Raw genomic sequence first — 18,958 nt, 5'->3', positions numbered from 1 at the left:
GTGTTCCAATAGAGGCTGGATGGCTGCTATGGATGCTGTAGTGGATTTCTACACTGAGCAGAGGACCGGGGCCGACAGAGGGACTTGGAAGGCGGATGAACCTCAGGCCAAGTTTTTGTCCAGAAAGCCCCTGAGGGTGGCCAACTCGGCTCGGACATGGAATACAGGCGTCCCGTTGGCAGCGGGCGCAGGCTGCAGGTCCACGGGCAGTCGTGGGGCCGGTGCGGGGCAAGCGGTCCGCCTCCTTTCGCTGAAGACGCCAGCGAAGTCCCGCAGCTCAGGGGCACAGCGACGGCCGGGTGAAGACGCCTGGCCGGCGCAGGTGTGGCGGATGTGGTCGACGCACTGCAGGCTGGGAACACACCAAGACTCTGGGCTGCTCAACATGTTTATTGCAGGCCTCGAAAACATACAGAGGGGCTGCTTACCCACTTTGCAGCTGCCGCAGCTCTGGAAAAACAGTCAGCTTTTCAGAAGACGAGTGGGCAGACTGTTGCCAACTTTCACCATGTATTGGTGAATTTTCCTGATTTTAACTTAGTTTGGGAACCCAGTCACTTGCCCAGAAAAAAAGGCAAAAACCCAATCAAGCTGATAGAAGCATTTCGAGGGGAGCAATCTTACTTATTTCCGAGCATTCGGGAAATGATCATGGCCAGCTATCGAAGTGCTGTCCCGGTGTCTGGAGGCCGTACGGGTCTGGATGGGGAGAAACAGGCTCAAGCTCAATCCCTCCAAGACAGAGTGGCTGTGGATGCCGGCATCCCGGTACAGTCAGCTAAATCCGCGGCTGACCATCAGTGGCGAGTCATTGGCCCCGATGGAGAGGGTCCATAACAGCGTCCTCCTGGATGAGCGGCTGTCTCTAGAAGATCATTTGACGGCCGTCTCCAGGAGAGCGTTCTACCAGGTTCGCCTGGTCGCCAGTTCGCCCTTTCTGGACGGGATGCCCTATGCACGGTCACTCACGCACTCGTGACGTCTCGCCTGGATTACTGCAATGCTCTCTACATGGGGCTCCCCTTGAAGGGCATCCGGAGGCTACAGTTAGTCAGAATGCAGCTGCGGGTGATAGATGGAGCCCTCGTGGCTCCCGCATAACACCTATCCTGCGCAGACTGCACTGGCTACCTGTGGCCTTCCGGTGCGCTTCAAGGTTTTGTGACCACCTTTAAAGCGCTCCATGGCATAGGGCCGGGTTATTCTGGGACCGCCTACTGCTACCGAATACCTCTCACCGACCGTGCGCTCTCAGAGGGACTCCTCAGGGTGCCGTCAGCGAGGCAATGTCGTCTGGCGGCGCCCAGGAAGGGCCTTCTCTGTGGGGCTCCCACCCTCTGGAGCAGAACTACCCCCGGACTTCGTCAGCTTGGACCTTGGACCTTCCGCCGGCTTAAAACACACTTATTTAATTGCAGGACTGAGCTAGATTTTAAATTTATGGGTTTTAAATTGGGTTTTATTTCTATATTTTTAATTATTGGGGCTTTTAGAATAAGTTTTTAATTATTGGGGCTTTTAGAATAAGTTTTTAATTATTGGGGCTTTTAGAATAAGTTTTTAATTATTGGGGCTTTTAGAATAAGTTTTTAATTATTGGGGCTTTTAGAATAAGTTTTTAATTATTGGGGCTTTTAGAATAAGTTTTTAATTATTGGGGCTTTTAGAATAAGTTTTTAATTATTGGGGCTTTTAGAATAAGTTTTTAATTATTGGGGCTTTTAGAATAAGTTTTTAAGACGGGTGTCGAGGCGCAGGCAGAGGGGCACCAGGTCAACGAGGATCCGCGGAGCCTCCACCCGGGCCAGCTCATCCTGGAGCTCCTCCGAAAGGCCCCTCTGGAACGCGTCCGCCAGTGCCGTGTCGTTCCAGTCCGAATCGTGGCACAGCAACCGGAATTCAGCAATGTACTCCCGGAGGGGGTGCGGCCCTTGTTGGATCTCTCCTAGGTGCTGGCCGGCCGTCTGGGCCCGCAGGGGGTCCTCATAGATGAGGCGCAGTTGCCCCCAGAACCCCTGGTAGTCCGCCAGCAAGGGGCTGCTTTGGAAGAGCCTTAAACGAGCCCGTCCTCAGCCACCCTCCCTTCCCTTCCTTGAGCCTCCAGCTCCAGCAGCAGTCTATCCCGGTAAGAATCCGGCCCGTCTACCTTCCCGGAGACTGGCCGGCCCGCTCTCCCTCCCTCCGTAGCGGTTCAGCAGGGCTGCTTTGGAAGAGCCTTAAACGAGCCCGTCCTCAGCCACCCTCCCTTCCCTTCCTTGAGCCTCCAGCTCCAGCAGCAGTCTATCCCGGTAAGAATCCGGCCCGTCTACCTTCCCGGAGACTGGCCGGCCCGCTCTCCCTCCCTCCGTAGCGGTTCAGCAGGGCTGCTTTGGAAGAGCCTTAAACGAGCCCGTCCTCAGCCACCCTCCCTTCCCTTCCTTGAGCCTCCAGCTCCAGCAGCAGTCTATCCCGGTAAGAATCCGGCCCGTCTACCTTCCCGGAGACTGGCCGGCCCGCTCTCCCTCCCTCCGTGGCGGTTCAGCAGGGCTGCTTTGGAAGAGCCTTAAACGAGCCCGTCCTCAGCCACCCTCCCTTCCCTTCCTTGAGCCTCCAGCTCCAGCAGCAGTCTATCCCGGTAAGAATCCGGCCCGTCTACCTTCCCGGAGACTGGCCGGCCCGCTCTCCCTCCCTCCGTAGCGGTTCAGCAGGGCTGCTTTGGAAGAGCCTTAAACGAGCCCGTCCTCAGCCACCCTCCCTTCCCTTCCTTCCTTCCTTCCTTCCTTCCTTCCTTCCTTCCTTCCCTTTCCTTCGAGCCTCCAGCTCCAGCAGCAGTCTATCCCGAAGTAGGAATCTGGCCCGTCTACCTTCCCGGAGCCTGGCCGGCCCGATCTCCCTCCCCTCACTAGCGGCTCAGGGCTGCTTTGTAAGAGCCTTAAACGAGCCCGTCCTCAGCCACCCTCCCTTCCCTTCCTTGAGCCTCCAGCTCCAGCAGCAGTCTATCCCGGTAAGAATCCGGCCCGTCTACCTTCCCGGAGACTGGCCGGCCCGCTCTCCCTCCCTCCGTGGCGGTTCAGCAGGGCTGCTTTGGAAGAGCCTTAAACGAGCCCGTCCTCAGCCACCCTCCCTTCCCTTCCTTGAGCCTCCAGCTCCAGCAGCAGTCTATCCCGGTAAGAATCCGGCCCGTCTACCTTCCCGGAGACTGGCCGGCCCGCTCTCCCTCCCTCCGTGGCGGTTCAGCAGGGCTGCTTTGGAAGAGCCTTAAACGAGCCCGTTCTCAGCCGCCCCTCCCCTTCCCCTTCCTTCGAGCTTCCAGCTCCAGTAGCAGTCTATCCCGAAGTAAGAATCCGGCCCGTCTACCTTCCCGGAGACTGGCCGGCCCGCTCTCCCTCCCTCCGTAGCGGTTCAGCAGGGCTGCTTTGGAAGAGCCTTAAACGAGCCCGTCCTCAGCCACCCTCCCTTCCCTTCCTTCCTTCCTTCCTTCCTTCCTTCCTTCGAGCCACCAGCTCCAGCAGCAGTCTATCCCGAAGTAGGAATCCGGCCCGTTTGCCTTCCCAGAGCCTGGCCGGCCCGCTCTCCCTCCCCTCCCTAGCGGCTCAGGGCTGCTTTGTAAGAGCCTTAAGCGAGCCCGTCCTCAGCCACCCTCCCTTCCCTTTCCTTGGAGCCTCCAGCTCCAGCAGCAGTCTATCCCGAAGTAGGAATCCGGCCCGTTTGCCTTCCCAGAGCCTGGCCGGCCCGCTCTCCCTCCCCTCCCTAGCGGCTCAGGGCTGCTTTGTAAGAGCCTTAAGCGAGCCCGTCCTCGGCCGCCCCTTCGCAGCGGCCCTTCCTTCGAGCCTCCAGCTCCAGCAGCAGTCTATCCCGGTAAGAATCCGGCCCGTCTACCTTCCCGGAGACTGGCCGGCCCGCTCTCCCTCCCTCCGTAGCGGTTCAGCAGGGCTGCTTTGGAAGAGCCTTAAACGAGCCCGTCCTCAGCCACCCTCCCTTCCGTGGCGGTTCAGCAGGGCTGCTTTGGAAGAGCCTTAAACGAGCCCGTCCTCAGCCACCCTCCCTTCCTTCGAGCCTCCAGCTCGAACAGCAGTCTATCCCGGTAAGAATCCGGCCCGTCTAGTTGCTCCGTTTGCCTGGGCATGGAGCCAGGGTTGGGGGCTGGAGGCACGTAAGACCCCTCATCTTGCTCGGCCTGTGGGCATGGAGCCAGGGCTGGGGCCTGGAGGCATGCCAGGACATTCCTCAGCATTCGGCAGGAGATAAGAGGGACCCGGCTGCGGGGAAAGCGAGTGAGACACAACACATTACATGGGAAGACGCTGAAGTGCTCACCCAAGACCAAAAATGCTGGTGATCCCTTGCTGCCCAATGTGCTATGTAGTATGGATCTAATGCTAAAAAATGCAACAAGCAAGAAAGGACAGAAGCCAGCATTGTGAATTTCAACAGGATAAGCACAATCTTTGGGTAGAAAGAAATCCAAGATATACAGGGGACCATACTAGGTAGCAATGCATGGAACATGGATTTAGGTTTCTTGATGGATCAAATCTGAACATGAGCCAAGGGTGTAAGACAGCTGCATAATTTATTTATTAATTTAATTGGATTTTTAATTGGATTTTTATAACGCCCTTCTCCCGAAGGACTCAGGGCGGTTTACAGCCAGGTAAAATAGAACAAGAATAAATACAAGATAAAAATCATATTTAAAAAACTTATTAAATTGGCCCAAATTAAAATATCATTAAAACAATAAAACCCCAATTTAAAAACTAAAAACTAAAATCCTATGCCAGGGCAATGGCAATACTAGAAAGAAGTTTTGTGTCAAAATCAAGAAAAGTCTTTGTTCTTCTCTATTCTATTCACTCATTCATTCATTCATTCATTCATTCCTTGTGTGTCCAATCACACTTGGCCAATAAAAATTCTATTCTATTCACTCATTCATTCATTCCTTGTGTGTCCAATCACACTTGGCCAATAAAAATTCTATTCTATTCACTCATTCATTCATTCCTTGTGTGTCCAATCACACTTGGCCAATAAAAATTCTATTCTATTCACTCATTCATTCATTCCTTGTGTGTCCAATCACACTTGGCCAATAAAAATTCTATTCTATTCACTCATTCATTCATTCATTCATTCATTCCTTGTGTGTCCAATCACACTTGGCCAATAAAAATTCTATTCTATTCACTCATTCATTCATTCCTTGTGTGTCCAATCACACTTGGCCAATAAAAATTCTATTCTATTCACTCATTCATTCATTCCTTGTGTGTCCAATCACACTTGGCCAATAAAAATTCTATTCTATTCACTCATTCATTCATTCATTCCTTGTGTGTCCAATCACACTTGGCCAATAAAAATTCTATTCTATTCACTCATTCATTCATTCCTTGTGTGTCCAATCACACTTGGCCAATAAAAATTCTATTCTATTCTATTCTATTCTATTCTATTCACTCATTCATTCATTCATTCATTCCTTGTGTGTCCAATCACACTTGGCCAATAAAAATTCTATTCTATTCTATTCACTCATTCATTCATTCCTTGTGTGTCCAATCACACTTGGCCAATAAAAATTCTATTCTATTCACTCATTCATTCATTCATTCATTCATTCATTCCTTGTGTGTCCAATCACACTTGGCCAATAAAAATTCTATTCTATTCACTCATTCATTCATTCCTTGTGTGTCCAATCACACTTGGCCAATAAAAATTCTATTCTATTCACTCATTCATTCATTCCTTGTGTGTCCAATCACACTTGGCCAATAAAAATTCTATTCTATTCTATTCACTCATTCATTCATTCATTCATTCATTCCTTGTGTGTCCAATCACACTTGGCCAATAAAAATTCTATTCTATTCACTCATTCATTCATTCCTTGTGTGTCCAATCACACTTGGCCAATAAAAATTCTATTCTATTCACTCATTCATTCATTCATTCATTCATTCATTCATTCATTCATTCCTTGTGTGTCCAATCACACTTGGCCAATAAAAATTCTATTCTATTCTATTCTATTCTATTCACTCATTCATTCATTCATTCATTCATTCATTCCTTGTGTGTCCAATCACACTTGGCCAATAAAAATTCTATTCTATTCACTCATTCATTCATTCCTTGTGTGTCCAATCACACTTGGCCAATAAAAATTCTATTCTATTCACTCATTCATTCATTCCTTGTGTGTCCAATCACACTTGGCCAATAAAAATTCTATTCTATTCTATTCACTCATTCATTCATTCATTCATTCATTCATTCCTTGTGTGTCCAATCACACTTGGCCAATAAAATTCTATTCTATTCACTCATTCATTCATTCATTCCTTGTGTGTCCAATCACACTTGGCCAATAAAAATTCTATTCTATTCACTCATTCATTCATTCCTTGTGTGTCCAATCACACTTGGCCAATAAAAATTCTATTCTATTCACTCATTCATTCATTCCTTGTGTGTCCAATCACACTTGGCCAATAAAGGTATGTGGAACCCACCCCTGAACTGGAGCATGTCCTGGACCTGTCCTGGAAGAAAAAAGTTATGAGAAAGGTAGATATAATTGGTGACTTGTATGTATTTCATGTAGAAGGAGGAACTATTCAGAGGCTGGGACAAATCTGAACTTTTTAGAACATAAAAAAGGGCTGGAAGGGACCTTGGATGTCTTCTAGTCCAACCCCCTGCTAAAGGCAGGAGACCTTGTAGCATCCTAGTCAAATTGTTGCTCAATCTATTTTTGAAAACCTCCAATGATGGAGCACTCACACCGATTAATTGTTTTTACTGTCAGGAAATTTCTCCTTCTAGATTAGATCTTTGTTCAATGAACTTCCACCCTTTACTTCTTGTCCTGCCTTCTGATACTTTGGTGAATAAGTAGATTCTCTCTCCTCTGTGACAGCCCCACAAGTACTGGAAATTAGTAATCACGTTCCCACCCACCAATCCTTTTCTTCAATAGGCTAAACATACCTAGCTCCCATAGAAGAGAATATTTATAGCTCAGGGTTAACCGTGGGATCCTTGGTGTTCTCTCAACTTGATGGTTTTCTTGCAGACGTTTCATTACCAAATTAAGTAACATCATCAGTGTATATCATACTATTTAGCCTCCAGACCTATTTTGTTGCTCTTCTCTGCACACTCTTCAGGGCCTCAGCATCTTTTCTATATGGTGGTGACCAAAACTGGATGCAATATTCCAAGTGTGACCTCAGTATAGGGCAGTACCACCAATTTTTGTGATCCTGATGTTATCCCTCTGTTGATGCAGCCCAGGATTGTTCTGGCTTTTCAGCAGCTGCAGCACACTGCTGGCTCATATTTTAAGTGGGGATCCACTAGGACACCGAGATCCCTCCCACAGATACTACAGTTCAGCCAGGTGCTGCCTATTCTGCATCTATGCATAATGGACTTAACTTACAAGAAAGTAGATTTCAAATGGATGTTGAGAAGAATCACATAATGGTAAGAGGTGCTCAACCATGAAAGACGGTGCCTTAGGAAGTAGTACTAGACTCTTCATTACAGGTGTTCCAATAGAGGCTGGATGGCTGCTATGGATGCTGTAGTGGATTTCTACACTGAGCAGAGGGTTGGACTAGAAAATCTCAAGAAGCCTTCCAGCCTTTACATTCTGTGATTCTAGAAATGCACCTTACCCAGAATCCAACTCTGCTGGCATCGTTGATGGAACTATGTTCTGATTTGTCTCTAGTTCTTAAGTCACTGTTTCTTTCTTTGGTGAAATCTACAAGCTTCTCAAGACAGAACCACAGCCCTTTGGCTTAAAAACAACTATGATTTTATGATCTTTTTTCCACAATTGTTAACTGAATCACTACAAGTAGTCCTCAACTTGATCACAATCAAGCCCAAATTTTCTGTTGCTAAGGGAGACATTTGTTTAGTGAGTTTTGCCCCATTTTATGACCTTTCTTGCCACATTTGTTAAGTGAATCTGGATTCACTTGATCACATGATCCCTGCACACTGCAACGGTCATAAATATGAGTCAGTTGCCAAGCATCTGAATTTTGATCACATGACCACGGGGATGCTATAATGATTGTAACTGTTAAAAATGGTCATGTCACTTTTTTCAGTGATGATATAATTTCAAAATGTCACTAAGTGAACTGCTGTAAGTTGAGGACAACCTGTAGTTGTTAAGTGGATCATGTGGTCATTAAGCAAATTCAGCTTCCCCCATTAACTTTGCTTATTGGAAACCAGCTTGGGAAGATTGCAAAAGGCGATCATATATCCTGGGATTGTTCAAACATCATAAATACCTGCTGGTTGCCAAGCACCCAAATTTTCATCATGTGGTAATGGGGAAGCTGTGCCAGTCATAAGAGTGAGGACTGGTTGGAAGTCACTTTTTGCAGTGCCATTGTAGCTTCAGATGATTGCTAAAGGAGTGGTTGCAAGTCAAGGACTACCTGTAGCAATATTATTACAGCCATTTTTACATAGAAGAAACAAACCAATCTTGTGCTGGAACGCATCCTTGCAGAAATTCTCTGTACCAAAATGTTACCTGCTTCAGCACGAACCCAAAAGCTCAGAAGACTAAACCTCTGTTTCCGGTGACTGACCCAGATTGGATTCCAAGCTTGTTTGGTTTTGCCTCCAGAAGTTGTGGGTGCTTATTGGGGGCTTTTTAAAAAGAGACTGGAGAACCATTTGTCTGAAATGGACTATGGTCTCCTGCTTGAGCAGCAGGTTGGACTAAAAGACTTCCAAAGTCCCTTCCATTATTCTTTATTCATGTACTTTCCTCCCCAAAAAATGAAGAGGAAAGCAAATTCGATATAAGGAAAGGCCACATTTGGAGGGAAGAAATAGCCAAGGAGCATGTCATCACACCAGAACTGCTTCACTGAGGACCTGAACATTGCTGTTCTCAAGCAGAGGAATTTCTGAGGGAGATTCCAGCTTGTGAAACTACTAAATTTGGCTTCCTTCACCTCTTGAGCTCAGTCAGCATCCACTTTATGGAAGCTCACTCACTGCAGGTTGGATGACTCAGTTATCCTTGCATCTTGTGGCTGAGAACAGCATCCTTAAGAATTTAATGAAGTCCCCAGCAAAATCCTTGTTGACAAGGTAATAAACTTTGTACTGCGTGTAGTACTAATGCAAAGTTTAGCAACAGCAAGCAATCCCATATGACACAGAGAAAGCTTGAGGGCCTGCAGAAACCCTTTGGGTAAAGTGAGGCTGGGAACACACCAAGACTCTGGGCTGCTCAACATGTTTATTGCAGGCCTCGAAAACATACAGAGGGGCTGCTTACCCACTTTGCAGCTGCCGCAGCTCTGGAAAAAACAGTCAGCTTTTCAGAAGACGAGTGGGCAGACTGTTGCCAACTTTCACCATGTATTGGTGAATTTTCCTGATTTTAACTTACCGTATATACTCGAGTATAAGCCGAGTTTTTCAGCACGTTTTTTGTGCTGAAAAGCTCGGCTTATACCGAATAAGCCGCTCAGCCCTTCCTCTTGCAGCCAGTCCTTTCTACCGCAGGCAGCTAGCTCTCGTTAGTGCGCGCATGCGCATTTTATTCCTATGTGGACACACGCCAAGACACCCCTCACGCACAATTACCCGCTAGTTATAATTGTTGACAGCGTTGACAGAGAGGGCACGAGGAGAGGCGAGGCAAGGCAAGGGACCCCGACCGAAGAGTTATAATTGTTGACAAATACACACGCAGGGAGCGAAGAGTGAAAACCTCCCGGTTTCAAGCGAAGGAAGGAGGCGCCTGGCTACACACCGCCTTCAAAGAAATAGCTGGCATTCCTCATGGACGGAGAGTGACACACACACACACACACACACACACACACACACACACACACACACGCCGCCTCCTAAATTCATTTCCCCACCCCACCCCACCCCTTTTTCTTGGCTGCTTCTTCTTTTCTCCTCCCCGCGCCGCAGGCCGCCTAGGGCTCTCCTTACCCAGCCCGTGCAAGTGCGGTCAGCTGCCAAATCGACGCTTCCTCTCCTCCCACTGAGGAGGTTTCAAGCTCTGGATTTAAATACAACCGAAAGGGGACGCTGGGGCTACAAACAAGACAGGGAGGGAGGGAGGGGAAGGAAAGGACGGAGGGAGGAGGGAGGTCGAGGAAGCGCAAGAAACTTGTCAGGTAAAACTCAACAGGCAAGGGCGGAAAAAACAGGAACTGGGAAAACGCCTCAACTAGGGAGAAAAGGGAAGGTGGTGTTTTTTAAAAAAACAAAAGTCCCGAAACCCAGCGACGGAACCTTTTTCAAAACCGCTGCCGAGCCGAGAAGTGACGGACGGACGGACGGCCGACTCGCGAGGCCAGAAGGTAGCCCAGCCGCCTCGTCAGGCTTTTCTCAGTTACTGCGGCCCCGCCTCCCTCCCTTCCGTAGCGGTTTAGCAGGGTTGCTTTGGAAGAGCCTTAACGAGCCCGTCCTCAGCCACCTCCCTTCCCTTCCTTCCTTCGAGCCTCCAGCTCCAGCAGCAGTCTATCCCGTGGACGAACGCCTCCCGTTTTGCCTTCCTGGAGCCTAGCCGGCCCGCTCTCCCTCCCTCCGTGGCGGTTCAGCAGGGCTGCTTTGGAAGAGCCTTAACGAGCCCGTCCTCAGCCACCCTCCCTTCCCTTCCTTGAGCCTCCAGCTCCAGCAGCAGTCTATCCCGGTGGGCGAACGCCTCCCGTTTTGCCTTCCCGAGCCTAGCCGGCCCGCTCTCCCTCCCTCCGTAGCGGTTCAGCAGGGCTGCTTTGGAAGAGTCTTAAACGAGCCCGTTCTTCTCTATTCTGCATTGGTTATACAAATATAGCTAGAACATGGTGTCCACTTCTGGCCACCATATTTTACGAAGAACATACTGGACAAACTGACCAACTGGAGCAGTGGTGGGTTGCTACCGGTTTGATCTGGAACTTGCGAACTGGTAGTTATGGCAGCAGGAGCCTCTGCCCACCCGCCCAGACATCATCACGGATGCTTTGCACATGCACAGAAGTGCCGTGCACAAGTGAAGTGAGCGCGCATACTCCTGTTGAGAACCAGCAGCAAAGGTATGTGGAACCCACCCCTGAACTGGAGCATGTCCTGGACCTGTCCTGGAAGAAAAAAGTTATGAGAAAGGTAGATATAATTGGTGACTTGTATGTATTTCATGTAGAAGGAGGAACTATTCAGAGGCTGGGACAAATCTGAACTTTTTAGAACATAAAAAAGGGCTGGAAGGGACCTTGGATGTCTTCTAGTCCAACCCCCTGCTAAAGGCAGGAGACCTTGTAGCATCCTAGTCAAATTGTTGCTCAATCTATTTTTGAAAACCTCCAATGATGGAGCACTCACACCGATTAATTGTTTTTACTGTCAGGAAATTTCTCCTTCTAGATTGGATCTTTGTTCAATGAACTTCCACCCTTTACTTCTTGTCCTGCCTTCTGATACTTTGGTGAATAAGTAGATTCTCTCCTCTGTGACAGCCCCACAAGTACTGGAAATTAGTAATCACGTTCCCACCAATCCTTTTCTTCAATAGGCTAAACGTACCTAGCTCCCATAGAAGAGAATATTTATAGCTCAGGGTTAACCGTGGGATCCTTGGTGTTCTCTCAACTTGATGGTTTTCTTGCAGACGTTTCATTACCAAATTAAGTAACATCATCAGTGTATATCATACTATTTAGCCTCCAGACCTATTTTGTTGCTCTTCTCTGCACACTCTTCAGGGCCTCAGCATCTTTTCTATATGGTGGTGACCAAAACTGGATGCAATATTCCAAGTGTGACCTCAGTATAGGGCAGTACCACCAATTTTTGTGATCCTGATGTTATCCCTCTGTTGATGCAGCCCAGGATTGTTCTGGCTTTTCAGCAGCTGCAGCACACTGCTGGCTCATATTTTAAGTGGGGATCCACTAGGACACCGAGATCCCTCCCACAGATACTACAGTTCAGCCAGGTGCTGCCTATTCTGCATCTATGCATAATGGACTTAACTTACAAGAAAGTAGATTTCAAATGGATGTTGAGAAGAATCACATAATGGTAAGAGGTGCTCAACCATGAAAGACGGTGCCTTAGGAAGTAGTACTAGACTCTTCATTACAGGTGTTCCAATAGAGGCTGGATGGCTGCTATGGATGCTGTAGTGGATTTCTACACTGAGCAGAGGGTTGGACTAGAAAATCTCAAGAAGCCTTCCAGCCTTTACATTCTGTGATTCTAGAAATGCACCTTACCCAGAATCCAACTCTGCTGGCATCGTTGATGGAACTATGTTCTGATTTGTCTCTAGTTCTTAAGTCACTGTTTCTTTCTTTGGTGAAATCTACAAGCTTCTCAAGACAGAACCACAGCCCTTTGGCTTAAAAACAACTATGATTTTATGATCTTTTTTCCACAATTGTTAACTGAATCACTACAAGTAGTCCTCAACTTACGATCACAATCAAGCCCAAAATTTCTGTTGCTAAGGGAGACATTTGTTTAGTGAGTTTTGCCCCATTTTATGACCTTTCTTGCCACATTTGTTAAGTGAATCTGGATTCACTTGATCACATGATCCCTGCACACTGCAACGGTCATAAATATGAGTCAGTTGCCAAGCATCTGAATTTTAATCACATGACCACGGGGATGCTATAATGATTGTAACTGTTAAAAATGGTCATGTCACTTTTTTCAGTGATGATATAATTTCAAAATGTCACTAAGTGAACTGCTGTAAGTTGAGGACAACCTGTAGTTGTTAAGTGGATCATGTGGTCATTAAGCAAATTCAGCTTCCCCCATTAACTTTGCTTATTGGAAACCAGCTTGGGAAGATTGCAAAAGGCGATCATATATCCTGGGATTGTTCAAACATCATAAATACCTGCTGGTTGCCAAGCACCCAAATTTTCATCATGTGGTAATGGGGAAGCTGTGCCAGTCATAAGAGTGAGGACTGGTTGGAAGTCACTTTTTGCAGTGCCATTGTAGCTTCAGATGATTGCTAAAGGAGTGGTTGCAAGTCAAGGACTACCTGTAGCAATATTATTACAGCCATTTTTACATAGAAGAAACAAACCAATCTTGTGCTGGAACGCATCCTTGCAGAAATTCTCTGTACCAAAATGTTACCTGCTTCAGCACGAACCCAAAAGCTCAGAAGACTAAACCTCTGTTTCCGGTGACTGACCCAGATTGGATTCCAAGCTTGTTTGGTTTTGCCTCCAGAAGTTGTGGGTGCTTATTGGGGGCTTTTTAAAAAGAGACTGGAGAACCATTTGTCTGAAATGGACTATGGTCTCCTGCTTGAGCAGCAGGTTGGACTAAAGACTTCCAAAGTCCCTTCCATTATTCTTTATTCATGTACTTTCCTCCCCAAAAAATGAAGAGGAAAGCAAATTCGATATAAGGAAAGGCCACATTTGGAGGGAAGAAATAGCCAAGGAGCATGTCATCACACCAGAACTGCTTCACTGAGGACCTGAACATTGCTGTTCTCAAGCAGAGGAATTTCTGAGGGAGATTCCAGCTTGTGAAACTACTAAATTTGGCTTCCTTCACCTCTTGAGCTCAGTCAGCATCCACTTTATGGAAGCTCACTCACTGCAGGTTGGATGACTCAGTTATCCTTGCATCTTGTGGCTGAGAACAGCATTCTTAAGAATTTAATGAAGTCCCCAGCAAAATCCTTGTTGACAAGGTAATAAACTTTGTACTGCGTGTAGTACTAATGCAAAGTTTAGCAACAGCAAGCAATCCCATATGACACAGAGAAAGCTTGAGGGCCTGCAGAAACCCTTTGGGTAAAGTGAGGCTGGGAACACACCAAGACTCTGGGCTGCTCAACATGTTTATTGCAGGCCTCGAAAACATACAGAGGGGCTGCTTACCCACTTTGCAGCTGCCGCAGCTCTGGAAAAAACAGTCAGCTTTTCAGAAGACGAGTGGGCAGACTGTTGCCAACTTTCACCATGTATTGGTGAATTTTCCTGATTTTAACTTAGTTTGGGAACCCAGTCACTTGCCCAGAAAAAAAGGCAAAAACCCAATCAAGCTGATAGAAGCATTTCGAGGGGAGCAATCTTACTTATTTCCGAGCATTCGGGAAATGATCATGGCCAGCTATCGAAGTGCTGTCCCGGTGTCTGGAGGCCGTACGGGTCTGGATGGGGAGAAACAGACTCAAGCTCAATCCCTCCAAGACAGAGTGGCTGTGGATGCCGGCATCCCGGTACAGTCAGCTAAATCCGCGGCTGACCATCGGTGGCGAGTCATTGGCCCCGATGGAGAGGGTCCGCAACTTAGGCGTCCTCCTGGATGAACGGCTGTCTCTAGAAGATCATTTGACGGCCGTCTCCAGGAGAGCGTTCTACCAGGTTCGCCTGGTACGCCAGTTGCGCCCCTTTCTGGACCGAGATGCCCTATGCACGGTCACTCACGCACTCGTGACGTCTCGCCTGGATTACTGCAATGCTCTCTACATGGGGCTCTCCTTGAAGGGCATCCGGAGGCTAGTTAGTCCAGAATGCAGCTGCGCGGGTGATAGATGGAGCCCCCTGTGGCTCCCGCATAACACCTATCCTGCGCAGACTGCACTGGCTACCTGTGGCCTTCCGGGTGCGCTTCAAGGTTTTGGTGACCACCTTTAAAGCGCTCCATGGCATAGGGCCGGGTTATTTACGGGACCGCCTTCTGCTACCGAATACCTCTCACCGACCTGTGCGCTCTCATAGAGAGGGACTCCTCAGGGTGCCGTCAGCGAGGCAATGTCGTCTGGCGACGCCCAGGGGAAGGGCCTTCTCTGTGGGGGCTCCCACCCTCTGGAACGAACTACCCCCCGGACTTCGTCAGCTTGCGGACCTTCAATTGCGCAGGACTGAGCTAGATTTTAAATTTATGGGTTTTAAATTGGGTTTTATTTCTATATTTTTAATTATTGGGCTTTTAGAATAAGTTTTTTAACTGTTTTTATATTGTATTTATGTGTTTTTTAAGTGCCTGTAAACCGCCCTGAGTCCTTCGGGAGATAGGGCGGTATATAAATACGATCAAATAAATAAATAAATAAATTTTGGGAGCTCAGCCATTAATAAGCCCAGCCCATGGCAGTCATTTTGTGAGAGTGACCACAAAATAGAAGATAGCAGCAAGTGCTGTTCAGAAACGGGCAATCATATTCAGGAGGTGGGTGGGGTGCAGGAGTTAAAATGAGGGCTGCCAAGAGGATCTTTCTGGATTTGATCAGCCTCAACTTGCAGCTGTGTCTGAGTGGCCAGTTCCTCTCTGGGGCGCTGGAACCCCCTAGACTGCATCCTCTTTATAGGTGCAGCCTGAGCAGGGCAATAGTGTGAACATGCTTATCAAACCTATTTTATTGGTTTCTACTGACCCTCTCAAAGTACAGAGAAATGAACAAGAACCCTAAAGGCTGAAAAGATGATCTTTAAACAATAGAGCCCCTGGCTACAAATGTGTTGCTGTTCTTACACACAACACAGATGCCTTCGACAATGTCATTCTGTTACTGTCACAGATAATTTTCTTTCCTTTCATGACCATACATTATTTCTCCCTCTCCCCTGTCCATAAACACATTTATTTTCTAGAAGATAATCCATACCTGAATAAAGCCAAAACATTTAAATAGACCAGGTAAAGGTCGAATGAAGTATTTCTCAATCTTGGCAACTTTACGCTATGTGAACTTCAACTCCCAGAATTTCCCAGCCAGCAAGCTGAGGTAGGAAATGCTAGTTGGGGAATTCTGGGAATTGAAGTCCACACATCTTAAAGTCACTAAGCGTGAGAAACACTGGTCTAGTGACTGCATGCATTCAAATGCTACTCTTGGCTAATTTTAATTTGGTTTATTATATGGCTCAGACCCATCACAATTTAGTGCATTCATAATATTGTGCAGGTCCAGAAAATGGGTTAATTAAGGAAATGAGTTTCCTTGTGAATGTGGTCAGTGGTCTGAGGAAGTGGAGAATATACAATACTCTGTGTATGCTCAGATGACAGCCTCCTCTGAATTATTCTTCAGTCTGAGTTAACACATCCAGGTTATGAAAGAAAACCTGTCTTCAAAGTACTGTATGCTTCATGACAGTGTTTCTCATTGACTTAAAACATTAAACCAAAGATTACAGGTTTCCACAACAACAACAACACCCGGTGTTTTTCCAATATAGATTTTCAGTCCTTTTCTTTTTAATTATCTTCCTGGTAGTATTTCAGATAATTGCCTGTAGTATATTAATAACATTACCTAAATGCCCACCGCCTTCCTCACCCAAACAAACTGCGAGGAAATCACTTCTGCCCTTCAAAAGATGCAGCAGAATCGCAGCCGCTTTGGGGGTCTCGGCAGGAAAGGCCACCTAAGGCGGGGAGGAGAGCACAGAAGAAGCGGCCTCGCAAAGGAGGGGCCGGGGACTCCCATCGCCGCCGAAATGGGGCAGGAGGGCAGCTCTTCCCCGGCGGACCCCGTCCAAGCCCCGAGCCCGCTCCCCCGAAGGCGGCCGCTGCCCTCCTTTCCTCTCAGCCTGGCGGGAGACTTGCTCGCTTCCCCGCAGCTGAGCCGGCAGCCGGGAGGAGCCCCCTTAGCAGAGAGGCTGCTGGCCGAGATGCCGCAATCGGCGCTTCCGTCACGTCTGGCTTCGGGGATGGCGACCGGCAGGGCCGGGCTGGGCAGGGCGGGTTGGCACGGCGAGGACCGGGGGGGGGGCGCGCGTCTCCGGCTGACTGCAAAGGGCGCCTGCTTGTTGCTCCCAAGGCAAAGCGGGGGGAGGAGGGAGCAGGTGATGGGGACCTCCGGGGCACAATCGGATGGCTGGAGGAGCGGCAGGAGGGGGCTGGCCAGCCCTCCCCTTCTCCCACCACCCACCTGCCCGGCTCCCGCTTGGCGCGCCCCAAAGACCAGGCTGGCTGCGGGTGATGGGACAAGGAGGATGCCTCAGGACCCCCGCGCCAAGGAAGGCGAGAGGAGCCAAGCGGCTCCCGCGCTGAGCCGTCGCTCCCTTTCCCGGGGGCAGCAAAGGGCATCGGGGGCGGAGGAAGGGGGGCTCTTACCCCAGCGAGGACCCTGAGGAGGGTCTGGGGCCGCTTGGCGAATTCCGCGGGCTCCACCGCCGCGCCCGCCCGCCCGGCTCCGAAGGAAGCGCCCTCCATCGTCCCGCCGCCGCCTCGAGCTGCGAAGGCAAAGAGGGGAGGGGGCGGCGGCGGGCGGGGACGGGCGAGCTGGCGCCACCACCTGCCCGCCCGCCAGCCGCGCAGCCCGCGATTCCGCTGGCGCTGCCCTGGCCGCTCCGCAGTGCCCCGGCCCCGCCTCCCCCGACCCGCCTCTGCCTGTGAAGGGTTCCCACGTTCACGCCGACACGAGGGGAAGATCTGCACCGAGCTAAACCAGAGCCTCGAGACCGAGCGAGGCGGAGGAAAACGCCTCTTCAACGGCCCCACCAACCTTAGACGCCGCCAGCTTTGGCCAGCCTCGTTGCCCGCCCCAGTCCGACTATCCCAGCCCATCAGCTTCAGTCAGTTATGAGCTTTGTAGTCCAGCCTACCTTGGACAGGGCTGCCGACCCCTATTGGATTTTTGTACTCCACACGTGAAACCCTCTGGGTTTGCTTGTTTGTGCTTGGCTTGTAAATTCTAGTAGTGCCAATGAAGATTTCTGTAAGCTACAGTTAAGCTAGCAAACTCTGCTTACTTAGCATGTTGAGAGATGCAGCTTTGATAATGGGTCATGTTCTTTCCTGAAAAGGCTTAATCTAGTTGGCCCAATATCTCCCTTGCATAACAGCCAGTCAGAATCACCCATAAATGTAGCTTGTGTTCAGTACCCATGCAGGTTAAAGGCATATCTATGTCAGTACCTTATGCAAAGTGTTAGTATTTTGAGTAGATAGATATGCACTTGTAGTGCAATACAAACTGTGTATTTTGATCACAGTGACAACCCTGTGAGGTAAGCTGGGCTAAAAGGGATGAATTGCCCAGGGAGCTTCTGCAGCTGAGGCAGAACTGGAACCCACATCCCCCTGCTCCTAATCCAACCCCTTCTCCGCTAGATCCTCATAGTACATCTTTGCCTATCCAGGCATGTGGAGGATCAGTCCTGGGTCCTTCAGATTTTAACCTACTTGGAGGTGACAGATTTCTGGAAAGCAAAGGCTGGTGAATGGCTGTGCAAACTCAGTGAACTGGCTTTATTTAAAAAGGTAAAGGTTCCCCTCGCACATAGGTGCTAGTTGTTGCCGACTCTAGGGGGCGATGCTCATCTCCGTTTCAAAGCCGAAGAGCCAGCGCTGTCTGAAGACGTCTCCGTGGTCATGTGGCCAGCATGACTAAACGCCAAAGGTGAACGGAATGCTGTTACCTTCCCACCAAAGGTGGTCCCTATTTTTTCTACTTGCATTTTTACGTGCTTTCGAAACTGCTAGGTTGACAGAAGCTGGGACAAGTAACAGGAGCTCACTCCGTTACATGGCAGCACTAGGGATGTTGAGCATGTCGATCGAAAGGTCGGCAGCTCAGTGGTTCGAATCCCTAGTGCTGGCTATTTAGTCCACCACTATTAAGCACACCGTGGCATAGCACAATGTTGAAATCCATTTGTTTTAACATTTGTTTCTAGAACATGCCAAGGGCCTTCTTCACCCATAGAAAGGCTCAGGAATCTGGACAAATCACAGAGACATGACTGCGCCCTCAAATTGTGTAATTTGCATCAGCAGCATCCAAGCTGTATAATAAGAGACAGATAAAGCTGGTTTGGTTGCTAGATATGTTGCTGTTGTTGTTGTTAGTTGCAAAGTCGTGTCCGACCCATCGCGACCCCATGGACAACGTTCCTCCAGGCCTTCCTATCCTCTACCATCCTCTGGAGTCCATTTAAGTTCACGCCTACTGCTTCAGTAGAAAGGGTCTTTCCTGCCGCCTTGAAAGAGGCGGTGG

The 18,958-nt window shown here is 48.7% G+C and overlaps 1 protein-coding gene across 1 annotated transcript in view; it reads right to left on the bottom strand.

Moving 5' to 3' along the window:
* Window positions 1–12,271, bottom strand: part of SYNGR3 (synaptogyrin 3) — a 58,592-nt gene extending 46,321 nt beyond the window's left edge. The window contains exons 1-2 of the mRNA XM_058157711.1: window positions 12,249–12,271; window positions 9,311–9,383 (exon numbers count right to left, since the gene is read on the bottom strand). Of these exons, the coding sequence (XP_058013694.1) occupies window positions 9,311–9,383; window positions 12,249–12,271 (96 nt within the window). The remainder of the gene's footprint in view (window positions 1–9,310; window positions 9,384–12,248) is intronic.
* Between the last annotated feature and the right edge of the window lie 6,687 nt (window positions 12,272–18,958).

Source organism: Ahaetulla prasina, chromosome 14 (assembly GCF_028640845.1).
Source record: "Ahaetulla prasina isolate Xishuangbanna chromosome 14, ASM2864084v1, whole genome shotgun sequence".
Lineage (NCBI taxonomy): Eukaryota > Metazoa > Chordata > Lepidosauria > Squamata > Colubridae > Ahaetulla > Ahaetulla prasina.
This window is presented reverse-complemented; position numbering and strand designations above follow the sequence as displayed.